Raw genomic sequence first — 17,212 nt, 5'->3', positions numbered from 1 at the left:
AGGAAACGACTTTCATGTTGTTGCAAGATCAAGAATTTATTTGGCCGTCTTGGCCTTCTTAACAACAAGCAAAAATCTGCAAGACATAGAGTTTATTGGCACTCACTTAGACTTGGTTTCAGCTTGGGCATACTTACCTTGGCAGTGCTTCAGAGCCATTCAAGATTTCATAGACATTCTGTCCATGAGCCCTTCTACTATGAACTCTCCTGCCTTCAGTTGATGGACCACATGGCCGCAACTGTCTGTGGCCTGATATGCCTGACTGCATTTCTAGCCCCTATAGCATTAGATGGCATCCATTTACATTCCATCGCATCCACAAGAGAGTCACTGTACCTCCAGATGTTCTCCTCTCTCTGATAGTGGACATCCTCCAACAACCTTCTCACAGGGTCCCCTTTCATCAGCCCCAGCTAATGGTGTAGATCACAACCCTCTTCGAGATATGTTTCCCTGTGAGTACCCCACAACCCTCCTTTTCTCCCCTCTACTCAGAGTCTTAGCTACTTGGGTATAGACAAGGAACTGAAGGAGTGTCAGGCCATGCACACGAGGCGCTAAGGCATGAATGCCATGAGGTTCCTTGCGTGCATGGCCCAATGGGGAAAACTGCTTTGCGACCCATCACCAACAGTGGAGCACCCACAGGGGGACACAACTTGAAGGGAGAAACTCCCCTTTTTTAAGTCCCAGCTTGACAAAGCCCTGGCTGGGATGATTTAGTTGGGTTGGTCATGCTTTGGGCAGGGAGCTAGATTTGATGACCTCCTGATTCTATACCAAGCAGCAGGGGGCTCTCTTGCTTATGTTTAGGAATCTTTACTCCTGAGAGTCCAGACAACATAAAGAGACCTAATACCTCCTTGTCAAGTATTTTTATCCTCTTCTCCATAGAGTTCATGCTGATAAACCAAACATGGATGTCTGACAGAAGTGGGGAGGGCAATCAGCAGTCTTTGTCCCTTTAATGTTTTATAATGGCACATTTGGTTTCAAAGGCCCACTTTTCTGCAGGAGCAACACTTTACACAAAATTAATGTGTCCAGAGCTGCCAATAGAATTGCCAGGCCCCTGGGCAAGATGGGAGAGGCCTGGTTCTGAGCCCCCTGAAGGGGTGGGGCTTTGGGCAGAAGGGGCAGGGGATGGAGACAAGCCTTCCATAAAGTCTAAATATTTCACACATTCTACTAACACCATGTGACGTAGTGGGGGGTACTTGCTGGGCTGTGGTGACCCCTGCTGTCTGGAGCAAGGCCCAGCAGGGAAAACCTCACTATGCAAAGGTAGTGCCAAACTTGTTGAACCAGTGGCCAGACACCCCCCATGGAGAGGAACAAAGGAAGGTGGAATGCTGCCCTGACTGGGGGGCAGGGCTGGAAGGGAATTGAGTTAGTTGCTCGCTGGAAGGCAAGGTATAAGGAGCTGGGGAGGGGGCTGGGACTCCCCTATCTCAAGGGGGGGCACTGAGGCCTCTTAGCCCCAGTTCCTGTAACCAGATTACATCTGTGCTGCGCTGGGCTGGAGGAGCAATAAACCACCCTCAATTCCACTGGCTGGTGCAGTCTGTTTGAGCCATTTCGGGGTGCAGGAGACGGGGAACCCCCAACGCGCCGTCACACACCAGTATCTGTTTTACTAACTTACAGGAAAGCCAGCTATGCATTTGTCAGTGTTCAGAGAGGCTCTGGGCCTGCGTATGAACTGGCACCTGGTCTGTCAGTATCACAGTTCATATTTAACATGTGAGACAAGGAATTTTCTGCACAGAAAAAAGGAATGCTAAAATGTGGGTAATTGGGTAATTATGTGACTGCTGAAAAACTCAGTGGTTACTCAGTTACATGCACCCACAGTGGCAGCTGGCTCCCTAGAAGCCGGTACATGGTGGAAACAAGCTTTTAAGCTGGCGCTCGGCCCATATCAACTTCTACCTGCTGGCCCTACTCCCGTCTGTTGGGATAGGCTAACCGACTCTCATTGTCCTGCTACAGTTTGGAATGCGCATAAAGGTGCTTTGCAGAAGATAATTAAAAGGGAAGAAAGAAATTGTCACCACTGTATTTTGGTGTATATGGACCTTACAGAAGTCTGCACTGGTGTAATAATATTTCCCCAGCTTAGAGACATGTTGTGAGATTTATTTCATTATCATTTATCAAGCGTTTGGGGATCCTGCCATGGCAGATGGCATAGACGAACAAAGCGTTAGCATCATTTTAATTTATCTTCTTCCAAGTATTTCCTAACATTCAAAACCGTGTTCCTCCTTTCCAGCCTCAGATGTTTCTTTTCTTCACTACCCCATATCATCAGTAAAACCAACAACAATGTAATCTAAAGTATCCTTGAACTTATGTCAAACATCTGGCTGCCTGCTTTAACTGCTTGTTGGTTGTCTGTTTGCTACACACAGTCTTCCCCCTCCACAATGAATTTAGAGGTATCTATTTCTCCCACAGTCAGCTATCTTGTTTCTTTTCAGGACTATTTCTCTTCAGAAATTACAAATAGAGAGAGAGAGAGAGAGAGAGTGTGTGTGTGTGTGTGTGTGTGTGTGTGCGCGTGCATATTGTACACTTCATCCTCGAATCTTTGAGATTTATTATGTTTCAGAAGACTGTGACTAGGTATATCTCCCAATCTACTCTGAACAAAATTCATAGATGATATAGATTCCAAAATAACTCTCTGGCTAGGGTTTCCTTTTATTACTACAGTAAATCACAAAAATACAATAAAGTTCAACTCAATCTTGCCTTGCTGTCACTGAATGTCTGCTCAGTTGCCATCCTAGAGCCACTCCCTCTAGTGAGTCAGACTGAATGTCCTGCAGGTATCTTATTGGGGAAGTAGGGTAATGACTCACCTGCTTCAGTGAGTCAACAGTAGCACTCTATTAACTGTGTCTCAGCAGGATCAATATATTTTGAATGGGTGGGGTGTTTGATGTAAACATTGGTACTCCATTGCAGAACCATTTCATGTTTTTGAGTAACCTGGTAGCATATGCACAGTCAGCAAAAAAGAAATATACCGATATGACTTGTAATTAAGATTCCATCCCAGAACTTCTTTATACTTAGCCAGTCAAAATATGTATGCTTTTAAACCATGCCTTGTTCTGAGCATCAACTAAGATTATCAGGTAATTTCAGTCTATGCAGGGCTTATTATGTTTTTATGGAATATTAGAAATGGTATCTGGTTAATACACAAGCAATTGTACTTTAAGCACATCTGAGCCTAGCAAAGTAAATAATAACTCTTAGATGTATTTTCCTAATGCACTATATAGTTATTTTCATGGATATTTTTCAATTGATATTAATGGGATTTATATGCAGAATGGGTGAAAAGACTCCAGTTATTTTTATGATAGAACTGACTTCTAATTTTTTCAGGGAAAGAGGCATGAGTACCTTCCTATTTCGCCCTCACTGTGGAGAAGCTGGGTCCATCACTCATCTGGTGTCAGCCTTTTTGACAGCTGACAACATTTCTCATGGATTACTCCTGAAGAAGGTATTACTTTTGTTGTTCATCTGTAATAGTCTTAATTTATTAAAAAGGACTCAAATACATCAAACCCTCAATTAATAACAATACTTCTACACCACTCCACATCTTCCAGAAGAATCTAGGCAAATAGTTCAGTGTGCCCAGAATTCTATAAGTGGAAAAATTCCCCCTGATTTCCATTGGGGCCAATCTCATCCAGTAAGAAAATCTTTGTGAAAATAATTGACCACAGGGTGGCAGATGTGTATCAAGTCAATAGTCATTCTGGTAAAAATACATCTTATTTTATAAATGGTGGTTTACTTAGGAAGACTGAAATAATAATCGCTCTACAGATAGTGTGTAAATTCTTTGATCAGACTAGACTAATTTTAATTCATTCTAAGATCAGGCAGAATTGCTTTGATCTCCCCACAAAATGGTTTCTTAAGCCTGGTTGAATATTTTCAAGTGAAATGGATTTTTGATGGAAAATTGAGTTTTTACACCAAAGTGTTTTGTCAAAGTGTAAACTTCCCATGGCTATTTCAACTTGTTGGAAAAAACCAATTTGAAAACATTCAACTTGGAAATGTTGCTGTAATGCTTCATGGTAGTTGTGCTGTGTATGCGTCAGGCCCCCAGGCTCTTTTGATAAAAGTTCCCAAGCCAAATCACATCTCCCATGATGCACAGCAGTTAACAGATTTCACTGATGCCCTGGAATGGCTCAGCAAGATGGAAGCCATAATGTATCACAGGAGAGAGAGTCCATCCAGGGAGCCTGGCCCATATTAAAGAACACAAGCATGAGGCGCTATGGTAGAATATTTGAATCAAAATTTTTGGTTTTGGCCAAAAAGTTTCTGTTTATAATTTTTAATGAAATATTGACATTTTGAATGGGAAATAATTTCTCCGCCACCTCCCAACCCTCAGTCTAGTTTTCCTGTAATTTGGCATCTGAAACAAATTATTTTAAAAAAATCAGAACACATTTGAAATCAGTAGGAACTGCTAGTGCTTAGATTTCCTGTGAAAATCAACTACTAACTTAGATGTCTAAATTTGGGTGTCTAATTTTAGGATTATCAGTCTCAATAAAGACTTAATAGCAATATGACTTCAGTTCACAATTTTCAGTTTTGGGTTCCTAATATTAGACTCAGGCAATGTGCTATCCTTTGTACATACCCACAACATTATGCTTGTTCTTTTCTTTAGCCAGTCAATTCTATTCTTGCATGACCAAGAATGGAATAAAGCTGGCAGAGCTGGTAAGTGTGGTGCAGGTTCATGTCATGTATAGTAGTGGGATTACAAGCCAAAAATAGTCATGGATACAGATAAGAATGCGAGTCTGAATACATTACATACGAACCCCTATTTATGCCCACAGTTAAATGAAAGCTCCTTTCTTCTGTTCTTTAACACCCACATTGAATACCACCATCACAAATGACCTATTCTGTGAAGTGTTTTGGATATAATCACTGTTCTTTAATGTACCTAAGCTGCATCGGAGTTTAAGCTCTTTTGGGTAGGAACTAGGAATGTTAATGGGTAACTGGTTAACAAGGGTGGGAAAGAAGTGGCTAGTGGACTGGATCTGGCTCACCTAACCGCTGTATCCAGCACCCAGCCACCGTGCTGGCACCCTTACTTCATAATAGCTCACACTTTAAATTGTGGCTGCTATTTGCTTGACACACTGGGGAGGGACGGGGAGGCTTTGCGTGCTGTCCCCGCTCCCTAGCAAAATCCCTCAGCTCCTGTTGGCCAGTTTCCAACCAATAGGAGCTGAGAAATTTTCCTGGAGGTAGAGCCAGTGAGCAAAGCCTCCTCCTTCCGTGTGCTAGAGCAGAACCATGTGTAGCAGCCAGCCCAGCAGACAGGTATGGAGCTTCTCTCAGGTTCCTGCACGGCTGTTGGCTGGGAGGCACCTAGATAAGTACCTCCAAGCCAGAGCCTACCTCTGGCGTTGCACTTCCTCTCTCCCTCCAACTACCTGCCCTAGGCCACCACCTCTTGCTGCCCCAGATCACCATCCAAGCTTTCTGTATCCCCTTCCCCACCTCCTCCAGGTCACAGCTCCCTCCTAGACCCTGCATTCCTTCCTATACTCTCCCCCAGGCCAGAAACCTCTACTGCACCTGTAACTCCTCCTGGGCACTGCACCCCAAGCCTCTGCCCCATGTCAGCTCTCTGCCCCACACCTCTAACCCAGATCATAACCCCCTCCTTCACCCAAACTCCCTCTTAGACCTCACACCCTCTCCTGCACCCTGGTCCTTTATCTCAACCTCTCTTCTACACCCCACCTGCTGTCCCAGACCCCCTGTCCTTGACAGTTTACCAAAATGGCCCGTGACAGATTACCAAAATCTTGGAGTGGCCTCCCCATTAAAAATTATTACCCACCCCTGGGTTAACTGGGTACCCAGAGTACAGCCCCAACCAATGGCCTGTCCTGGGAGGAGGGCTGTTCCAACCCCGCTAGGTTCCTGCGCAGGACTGCCAGCTCCCAGTCCACGGCGGGGAGAGGGTCTCAGTCCATCTAAAATGTGGACTATGTGTTGCATTTTAAAGAAGTGGCATTCAGAGTTGCATATAGAAAATATTGAAAAAAATCTGTGTAAACAGTCAGTCCACAAAAGACAGTTCAGTTTTTCTGGTCATAATTCTTCCACAATCACGTATAATGAGGCTGTTTCCATTTCCTTTGATTGAAAACCTCCTTTCCTGTTATCTCACAGCTCCATTAAATAACGAGTATCTGTATTGTTTTTGTACAGAGTCCAGTACTTCAGTATCTTTATTATCTTGCACAAATTCCCATTGCCATGTCTCCACTTAGCAACAATAGCCTATTCCTTGAATATTCAAAAAATCCACTAAAGGAATTTCTACATAAGGGACTTCACATTTCTCTCTCTACAGACGATCCTATGCAATTCCATTATACAAAGGTAAGCACAACTGAAAACTTCTCTTAAAAGTGAATGTTAACAAAGCCAAAGTGACCTTAAACACTTCATTTCTCATTGCACAATATGTGATACCTCATCTATTGACTCGCCTTTCAATGTCCCCTGTATTCCCACTCCTCTGAAAACAGATTTCATGGGAAAATGACTAATAGCCAAATTAAATTTTGTTTGTACTTCTGCCTCTGGCTCCTCGAGAACAGAGGAAGAAGAGGATGGAGAGCTCCCGTGTTAGTGTTTTGATAAGCAATATTGTAGAGGTCGAATGCCGGGGAAGACTTGTTTCCTTTCTAATGAATGTGGGTGAAGCTTACTGAAAAAAATGTCATTTAAGATCTCTGAAGATAAACTGCAAACTGTTCATTCAATGCACTGCACTTGATGTTCTCCTGCCTTCAAGTTTCACCCAGCGTAGAAGAGAAGGGAGAGCCTGAAAACCTTTATTCTGTGGGTTGGTTCTACGCTGACAGCAGCCCCTGTGTGAGCTGGAAAAGCTTATAGGCAGCTCTAACTTGTGCTATCTGAGATTCAGCAATGCTTTAGTCTGCTCCACTCTGCCCCTCCCATCCACAGTAGCGAGCAGTTTGCTCCAGAACGTGCTGCATAGACTTCCCATCAGTCGAGAGCTACCCACTCCTTGAGGAATTTTCAGATGGCTAGTTTCTGTATCTTTTGTGTGTTCAGAAGTGATTAACTAATTTTTCTCAGGGATCTTGAAATAGACAAATGTTTTCAGGCTCCAGTGATTGAGTTTAAAAGCCTAAAATCTTGAAAATTGTGACCATCTAACAAAATTGTTTAACGAGCATCAGATAATTTCCCTAACTGGAAATGATTACCTATCAAACACAATTACTAAATAGGATATAGCTTAACACAGTATATTTTTGATGGTACAGGAAGCACTTATGGAGGAATATGCCATAGCAGCTCAAGTGTGGAAACTGAGCACATGTGACTCATGTGAACTAGCAAGAAACAGCGTAATACAAAGTGGATTATCAGATAAGGTAAACTTGGCTTGTTGCAAGAAACACATCGTCATTGCATATAAAATACGTAAGGATTAAATGCAAATTTTTTTGTACCATGAAATGACTGGTGTGTGAGAGACCTCTGGTTTCGGTGAGCATCAAGAATGTGAGATGTATCTTCTGAAGTTACTTTTTTGAGCATATCATCTCATATCATCTCTTGGATTTCTCAGGGGATTGATCCTGAGAAACAAAGACTTTAATGTAATAGATAGTCACTGATTTGACTTTTGGTCTCTACTAATCTTTGCTGAGTCCATTACAATCTGAATTGATGAGTAGTGTATGTAAAATACATTTGTGATTTCAGTCCAGGTCTTCATGAAGTGGCTGAACATCACAGGGTTCCCTGGACGGGTTGGGGTTAGAGGCAGCCAGCCCTCAGGGCCACTCAGACTGCAGCACACCTCAGCTTTTCCCAGGCCACACTATGTGGGGCTCTGGTGATATAAAGGGCCTGGGACTCTGGTCGCAGTAAGGGTGGTAGCATCCTGGAGCTTTTTAAAATTGTTGGGCCCCAGGGCAATTCCCTCCTTTGCCCCTGAACAAACTGCAGAAATCAGTGTTGTGCTAAAATTTGCACATCTTGTTGGTAATTTGGTGAATGTACGAGTACTGAGCTCTTCAGAAAATGTGAGAGAGCTGGGCTCTTGCAAATCTAAATTTAAAACAGTCCTACACCATTCCTATTTAGTTCTTTAAAAATGTATCAGGGATATATATATATAAAAAAAACATATAAAAAAGTATGTCGTCTAAATTTAAATGAACAGTAACAGGTGGACCATTGACTTAACCTATAGACATGACATTCTTCAGTTTGTACTTGAAGGAAGTTCTTGTTGCAAAAATATAACAGTTTTATCATGATTTGTGTGTTGAAGAAACAAATCCAAACATTTCAGACAGGAATAATCAGGGCTCGACAAACTGCAGCAAGAGCTACTCACCAGCCCCGCCCCGCGCATGCGCCAGTGCTGGTGAATGGAGCGCACGGCTGAAATCTTCTGCCACGGGCGAGTAGAAAGAACGGTTACTTACCTCATAACTGTGATTCTTCGAGATGTGTTGCTCATGTCCATTCCAATATAGGTGTGTGTGTGTGCAGCATGCACACGTCGTCGGAAGATTTTCCCTCAGCAGTACCCTTAGAGCCAGCAGGGAGCCCCCTGCAGTGGCGCCAGTATATCAAGGCATATATCCTGCTCGCTGTCTCCCCAGCCTCTTCCTTCTTACCAGTACACTGCTGGCAGATAAGGAGGGTGGATGGGGATTTGGAATGGACATGAGCAACGCATCTTGAAGAATCACAGTTACAAGGTAAGTAACCGTTCTTTCTTCGAGTGATTGCTCATGTGCATTCCAATATAGGTGTTTCCAAAGCATGATCTAACTAACGTGGGAGGCCAGAGGAAGAAAAGGCCCCTGAATTAAGGACCGCCTGCCCTAGGGCGGTGTCTCCCCTGGCCTGTTGAGGAAGGGCATAATGGTTAGTAAACAGACCGAAGACCATGTGGCAGCCCTACAAATGTCTGAAATGGGGACCTGTGTGGCAAAAGTGGTAGACGTTGCCATTGCCCTTGTGGAGTGTGCCCTGAGGGGTGGGGCTGGCGTGCCCGCAAGGGAGTAGCACCCTTTAATACAAGTAGTTATCCAAGAAGTAATCCTCTGAGTGGATACAGGTTGGCCCCTCATATATTCAGAAGTGGATACAAAGAGCTGCTGTGACTTACGGAAGGGTTTAGTCTGGTCTAAATAAAAGGCTAGCACCCTTCTAACATCTAATGTGTGCAGGACCTGATCTTTCCCCGAAGCGTGTGGTTTGGGGTAGAAAACGGTGAGGAAAATATCTTGGGAAGCGTGGAATGAGGAAACCATCTTTGGCAGGAATGCCGGGTGGAGGCGCAGTCTGACTTTGTCTTTGAAAAATACCATGTACGGGGGATCGCAAGTTAGAGCCCTAAGTTCAGATACTCGTCTCACGGACGTGATTGCTACCGGGAGAGAGAACTTATATGATTGCTGGAGGAGCGAACATGTAGCCATCGGCTCAAAGGGAGGGCCTATAAGTTTAGTGAGGACCAGGTTTAGATCCCACTGTGAGACGGGAAGTCTTACATGTGGGTAGAGCCTATCAAAGCCCTTTAAAATCTATTAACCGTCAGGTTGGCGAACAGTGTTTTACCCCCTTCCCCTGGATGGAAGGCCGATATGGCTGCCAAATGAACCTTAATGGATGATGAGGACAGGTGTTGAAGCCTAAGATCCAGTAAGTAGTCTAGAATTCTGGGGACCGGTACCCATCTTGGGTGTACCCCCTGTTCGATGCCCAGGAGCAGAAGCGTTTTCATTTGGCCAGGTAAGTGGATCTCGTGGATGGTTTCCTGCTTCCTAGCAGGACCTCCTGGACCTGTTGGGAACACTGGAGCTCCTGTGCCGTTAGCCACGGAGCTTCCATGTCGTCAAATGCAGGGACCGCAGGTCCGGGTGGTGCAGCCTGCCCAAGTCCTGCGATATGAGGTCCGGGACTAACGGTAGGGTTACTGGCCTCTCGCATGAGAGGCTTAGTAGCATCGAGTACCAATGCTGTCGCAGCCATGCTGGGGCGATTAGGATTAGCACTGATCTGAATTCCCGCATCTTCAGCAAAACCCTGCTGACCAGAGGGAATGGTGGGAAAGCATAAAGCAGTCCCCAGGGCCAAGGAAACAGGAGTGCATCCCCTAGGGAACACTGCCCCTGTCCCAGGAGGGAGCAATAACGGGGACACTTGGCGTTCTGGGGCGTGGCAAAGAGGTCTAGGTAGGGAAACCCCCACGCACGGAAAACAGACTGGGCTATGTCCCAGCAGAGGGACCACTTGTGACTCGCGAAAGACCTTGCCCCTCAAGTGGGGAAGGAAAACCGCACAGGCGAGACAGACTGCTCTGAACTCTCTGACATTGATATGTAGAGAGGCTTCGTGTGGGGACCTTGAGCATGCAGTTCTCCAAAATGGGCTCCCCAACCCGTGTCCAACGCATCCAACCCGTGTCCGACGCATCCATCACAAGCCAGAGTGACGGGGCTGGTCTGGAGAATGGGACTCTGAAGCGGACCTCCTCCTGGCAAGTCCACCACTGCAGCGTGAGGAGGACACTCGTAGGGATGGTTAGGACCCTGTCCCAGGAGTGAGCGATCGGTCTGTGCACCCGTATGAGCAGAGGGTGCATGCGTAATCTGGCATATTGCACTACATATGTGCAAGTGGCCATGAGACCAAGCAGGCACATGCAGGTCCGGGCGGTTTTCATTGGGAAGGTCTGGAGCGATGCAACCTCTGCCTTCAGCATGAGAAACCGAGAGTCGGGTAGGTAGGATCTCTGGGATCAGGAGTCCAGGGTGGCACCCATGAACTCTGTCGTTTGAGTGGGGGCTAGGGTGGACTTGTCCATGTTTAGCAGGAGCCCTAGATCCTGAAAATGTTTCGTACCACGGCGATATGATTCTTCACGTGATCGTTGGACCCTCGGCGGAGAAACCAATTGTTCAAGTATGGGAACACTTGGACGCCCCTTCTCCTGAGTTCTGCGGCCACTACCGCCATGCATTTGGTAAAAACCTGAGGGGCTGTAGAGATACCAAAAGGGAGGGCTGTAAATTGATAGTGGTCCTGATCCACTGTGAAACGCAGGAACCTGCAGTGGGAGGGGGCAATCGAGAAGAGAAAATATGCGTCCTTTAGATCGAGGGCAGCATACCTGTCTCCGGGTGCTAGTGATGGGATGATAGATGCCAGGGTAACCATTTTGAACTTCCTTTTCACGAAGAAGGATTTCAGGGCCGTGAGGTCTAGGATTGGGTGAAGGCCCCCTTTTGCCTTGGTGACTAGGAAGTACCGTGACTAGAAACCCCTGCCCAGGTGTTCGTGGAGAATGGGTTCCACAGCCCCCAGTTCGAGCAGATGATTCACTTCTTCCCATAGGAGGGATTCGTGAGAAGGGTCCCTGAAAAGGGACGGGATAGGGGGATGGGTGGGAGGGGGCAATAGGCAGGTGATGGAGTAGCCCAATTCCACTGTCTCTAGGACCCAGCGGTCTGATGTGATTGACCTCCAGGCCTGGAGAAAGGGGGACAAACGGTACCAGAAGGGGAATGGGGAGACTGGTATGAGGCTCTCGATGGTCCCGTCAATACCCCTGGCAGGGCCCGGGGGGTTTGTTGGAGGGCCCCTGGTTGGAGTCAGAGGGTGGGCAGGATCGATGGAAGTTGTGCCTGCTATTATTGCCCCTGCGGCATGAGAAGGTGCTCTGGTGGTGCTCCTACCCAAAAAGGAACGCTTCTGCGTGGCCAGTGTGTGCAGTCCTAAAGACTTAAGCGTGGTCCTAGTGTCCTTCAGCCGGTGTAGGCACTGGTTGTTTGCTCTGAGAAGAGTGAGGTACCCCTGAAAGGGAGGTCCTGTAGGGTAGTTTGGACCTCAGGAGGCACCCCGGAACCCTGTAACCAGGAGCTGCATCGCAGTATGACCCCTGCTTGCAGGGCCACCCAAGAGATGGTCCATCCATCTTCTTGCAGGGCTTTAAATTCTGCCCTGGACTCTCGGGGAAAAAGTCAGCAAACTTGGCCATCGACACCCAGGTATTAAAGCCGTACTGGGAGAGGAGGACTTGCTGGTTAGCAATCCGGTACTAGATTCCCACGGAGGCATAAACCTTCCTCCCCAGTAAGTCAGCCTTTCTGTCATCCTTACTCTTGGGGGTCGCCACTGGTTGCCCCTGCCTCTCCCTCTGGTTGACCGCTTGGACCATCATGAAGCTGGGGGGGGAGGGTGAGAGAAGAGGTATTCGTTACCCTCTGGTGGGACAAAGTATCTGCACTCAGCTCGCTTATCAGTGGGCAGGATGGAAGCCGGCGTTTGCCAGAGGGTGGAGGAGATTTTGGCAACAGTCTTATTTATGGACAGTGCCACTCTGAAAGAAGTGTCAGCCTGCAGAATGTCAACTGTCAGGTCGAAGTCCTCGACAACCTTGTCAGCCTGAACCCCCAGATTTTGGGCCAGGTGACAGAGGAGGTCCTGGTGTGCACTGGCATCCATAGAGGGCTTGGGGGAGGGGAGGGGTTGCACCCATAAACACTTCATTTAGGGAAGAGGATGCCTTCGCAATGTCCCCCATAGGGATGTCTGTGTGTTCCTGACTCCAGAGGTGGTTACGAGGGAGGGGAGGGGAGGAGGAGGAGGACCTGGCTGGCTTGGCTGTCCCGAACTCTCTGCTGGACCCAGGGATGGCTGGCCCGGGGGCAGGGAACGTGTTGAAGTGGGAGACCAGACCAATGGGGTCACCAATGGGGAAGCCTGAGGCCCTGACACCGAGGAAGCCGATCAAGGAGGCATGGAGGCCTGGCTCTGGTGGTAGGCCCAGGGAGTCCAGAAAGGCCACTGCCCCGACACTTGAGAAGGTTTGCTGCAATATCGGCACCGACATCGGTTGCCCCTATTGCTGCTGGTTTGGAGGAGACTGGTGCTGGAAATGGTACAGTGATCGGGAATGGTGCCATGATCTGGACTGGCACCACCTGGACCCCCTAAACCACCACACTGAGGCCGCATTGGAGTCAGAGGAATAATCCGACGCGGGTCACGGCGGCGCCGACGATGGGTGCGGCGGGGCATGACGGGACATAGCCTCAGATTTGCCGCGGTGCTGGGGAGGAGGAGGAGGCAGCAGCGGAGGCATGGCCATAGGCTGGTTCCTCAGGCAGGGCAGGCGCTGTGGTGCAGGACTCAGCTGCTGCTGGTACCGAGGGCGGTGCTGCCTGTGGCCCAAGGCTGTGCACCTCATGCTGCTGCTCACGGGGCATCCGCAGCAAGTGGTGCCAGGAGTCCCCATACCATATAGACAGTGTCACAGCAGGGGGAGGCGAGGGGGATGACTCAATAAGCACCCTGGCTGCCTCCCGTGACTCTGGCATGGATGGGTCAGGGAGGTCCTCTGGGGAGCTATCATCCCTCCGCTGGGTTGGGTAATCGCCTGGCCTCAAAGGCCCAGGGAGTGGGCTGTCTGGCGCCATGTGCCCCACTGAGGGGCGTATGGAGGGCACGTGCCCAAGCAGGGACTGGTCCCTGTCCGGCCGCCTCTTCCTGGATGGTGCTGGTGAGTGGGAGCGGCGCTGGGGAAGGGCAGCACAGTGATGCCTCCTTCACCAAGGCCAGTGCACTGCCCGTGCTCGGTGCCAGGCAGAGAGCTGACTCCATTAAGAGTGCCTGGAGACGGGACTCATGCTCTCGCTTAGTCCTGGGTTTAAAGGCTTTGCAGATTAAACAAGATGAGTGTGGATCGCTGCAGGGAATAGGCTTGCTGCACTCCTTGCAGGCTTTGAAGCTCTTATGGCTAGGCATGCCCTGCTGTGGTGAAAGGGTCAAACACAAAGAAGAGTCTTGTAAGTTCACAAGTACTTAACTGAAGCACAGAGGTAAACAATCAAGGGATTAGCAGTTGAAAACAACTCAGGGAGCTGAGGTTGTTCCAAGGACCATCAGGAGAGGTAAGAAGGAATTGGCTGGGGAGAGAGCCAGCAAGGGTGTATATGCCTTGATATACTGGCTCCCTGCTGGCTCTAAGGGTACTGCTGAGGGAAAATCTTCCGACGACGTGTGCATGCTGCACACACACACACACCTATAGTGGAATGGACATGAGCAATCATTTGAAGAAGAAACAGCGGTTTGTCGAGCCCTGGGAATAACTATCACCATACGTAATAGGATACATGATGACCATGGAGCAATCTTATTAGAATGGACATTGAGTTTGATTTACTATAATATTAACCCTATTTTCTGTTCTATTAACAAAAGCAGTAACTAGCAAGTTATTTGCAGAACTGGATAGTAACTATCCCCAGCCAGATACCTGTCTTAATGTGAACTAAATAATTGATTCCGGAGGGGATTGTCTCTCTAAATCAAGACTGGATTCCTTTCTGGACGACTTACTTTAATCAATTAAACTTATTGGGGTCAATTGTAAGTGTGTGAAATTCAATGCCCATTGTGATACAGGAAGTCAGACTAGATGATCTAATGGTTCCTTGAAATGTTAAAATTCATGAATTTCTCTTAAGAGCTTTTTTGGAGAAGCTACTTCATTTTTAAGAAGGAATCTTTATCTCCTTAGAGACTATTACTTTGAGAAGCTAGCACAGGAATGTCTTTCTGGTGCATATGCTACTGCCCTCTAGCTTGCTTCCGCTGGTGGTCTGATGTGACCACCATCATCCACTCTTTCCCCAAGAAATAAAGGAATAGCAGCTTACCAAGGATATCTAAATCTACCTTCTCAAAGTCTTGAACTCATGAGGTGGTAAGTTCCTGATTCAAAGCCCAGCAAAAGCAGTTGGTCTTCCCATTACCTTCAGTGGTTTTTGGATCAGGCAGCTTTACTATTACAGCTAATAGAAAAAACAATACATATAGGAACGCACCATGCATTCTGTTCCGATAGAAAGCTGTGGGGCAAGCCAGCTCATATATGCCCAAACAGCTTTTAAATGAGTCTAACAACTAGGGAGAAATGGAAAAAACAGAATATTTTGATTGAACCAACCAGCATTGATCTGCATTTGCAAAGTAACTTAATAAAAGCATGCTGCCTACATAAAAAGAAGGGGAATAGCTAAACATCATTAACTACATGGATAGCTCTTTGTGGTCTTTTCATTTATCTTCAGTGCCATTCCCATAAAAAGATGCTTGCAGTGGGGGGAAAAAAAGAGTAATTTAAAACTGACTTATTTGTAATGCTTAATTTTATTTTGCCCACAGGAAAAACGAAAATTCTTAGGGATAAATTATTATAAAGAAGGGCCTGAAGGAAATGACATTCGAAAGACAAACGTAGCACAGATCCGAATGGCTTTCAGGTATGAGACACTGTGTAATGAGCTCAGCTTTCTATCTGATGCAATGAAATCAGAAGAGATTACTGCTCTGTCAAAAGAGTCACAGCACCAAGAAATAAGCCAGTCTTCCTTCTAAAAATGTGCATTTACTGTTTTGCTTTTTAATTATTAATTTTCTGTGACTGACAGCTGCCTGGATACAATCGTTTGAACACTGAGGAAAAAATGAAATTATTTATAAAAAATGGAGTTACTGTGTGAATTTACCTTCCACTTCATTACATTCTTTAAAGTCAGTTTGTACATACATTAGGCTATATAAGACTGCAGTAAATATCAAACGTCTGATCAGAACTGTGCATCATTTATGTTGTATACTGCATTTTAACCGTGCTTTGCACTGCAATTTAAGAGTCATAATGCTTGCATCTATAATATTCTAATGCAAACAAGATGTATGTAGTGCAGATGATAGCAGTACACATGTCTTATTGGACAGTAATACACATTGACTGTTACTGCATGGGATAGCCTAAATTTTACACCCAACTTTGTTTCCAGTGGCAGTTATAGAAAACATACTTTTTAAATTTAGCCTTTGGTTTATTAGCAGATTTTATGATGAACACAATTTTAGTAGCATTCACTTTCATTTTAGAAAATTTTGGAGACACTTTCCAATCTGTCCATGATGATCTTAGGAAAAAAAAAATATGTTGCCAGATATTGCATATCTTATTGATGATCATGAATTGGCTTAAATGACTCTACCATGTCATTCTTATCACCCAGTATTTGGGGACGAGTCTGATAAACAGAAATTATATCTTTTTGCTAATGAAAATAGAAAAGTGTGAAAATGATTACTGTGTATCTTAAATGCAATAAAATGACTTTAAAAAAGTGTGCCTATCCATTAGTGGGAGAAGTTCATGTCTCATCTTTGACCACATTTTGTGTTAATAGTCAGTAATAATACCAACTGTATACATATTTTATAGGAATTATCCCATTTAGTGATCACAATTTTTTAGTATATGTTAATAACTTTATGAAAGGTGGATTAGTAAAATATAATTACTGTAGTATTTGTGATTTCTCTTCTAATCAGTTTGCTTTTTATGGCATAGCTAACTGAGAAGATTAAACAGCTCACACTGTGTAAAACTGCGTGTGGTTTCATACAGGAAAAAAATGAAAATTTGCAGTTTGAGGGCCATATGTTGCTCAACTAAAACTCCTATTGGTAGCATTATTACTAAAGTAACAAACAAACCTGATACTATGTGCAAATTACATATCAAACATTCAGAGACTTACATTCCCTGCACCCTCATTCATTTATTGCATGTAAATTCACTTATTACACATATCTCTTGACATTCCTGCCCTTTAGTGGCAGTGCACTTGTTTTTTTCTTAATATTTCTCTCCTCCCCATCTTCTTGCTATACAAAAGGCACAAATCAACACAAACTAAGAGACTAGAGAGGGAAACCAGAACAGTGAATAATGCATGCAAATGCTGTTTAACACATCAGACCTAACTGAACACGGAGGAAAAATATTTTAACCTCTTCAGTATAGTAGTTTTAAGTGTTACTTTTGTAATACCAGTAGCTAAGCTTTCTGAAAGGTCTGATTTTTAAATTGACCATATTCCTTTAACAAAGGGCTTTTCAAATCCCTTTGATGCAAGAAACTTCAACTGCAGTTTCTTTTGTGGATGGGGGTTGGGATATAAGCAACAGACATGAGGGGTAACTTGCTTATTCACGTCACACTTTTAAACTTTAAACAACAGCCTACTCA

General features: G+C 45.6%; 1 protein-coding gene across 12 annotated transcripts in view; it reads left to right on the top strand.

The window, feature by feature from the left end:
- AMPD3 (adenosine monophosphate deaminase 3) overlaps positions 1 to 16,496 on the top strand; it is a 127,597-nt gene extending 111,101 nt beyond the window's left edge. For all 12 annotated transcript variants that reach the window (XM_075927936.1, XM_075927935.1, XM_075927937.1 and 9 more), the window contains 4 exons: positions 3,406 to 3,526; positions 6,298 to 6,471; positions 7,389 to 7,499; positions 15,325 to 16,496. In XM_075927936.1, coding sequence (XP_075784051.1) covers positions 3,406 to 3,526; positions 6,298 to 6,471; positions 7,389 to 7,499; positions 15,325 to 15,537 — 619 coding nt within the window. In that variant the 3' untranslated portion in view covers positions 15,538 to 16,496. The remainder of the gene's footprint in view (positions 1 to 3,405; positions 3,527 to 6,297; positions 6,472 to 7,388; positions 7,500 to 15,324) is intronic.
- The last annotated feature ends 716 nt before the right edge of the window (positions 16,497 to 17,212 follow it).

Source organism: Pelodiscus sinensis, chromosome 4, assembly GCF_049634645.1.
Source record: "Pelodiscus sinensis isolate JC-2024 chromosome 4, ASM4963464v1, whole genome shotgun sequence".
Taxonomy (NCBI): domain Eukaryota; kingdom Metazoa; phylum Chordata; order Testudines; family Trionychidae; genus Pelodiscus; species Pelodiscus sinensis.
Note: the sequence above shows the minus strand (reverse complement) of the source record. Positions and strands in the feature narration are given on the sequence as shown.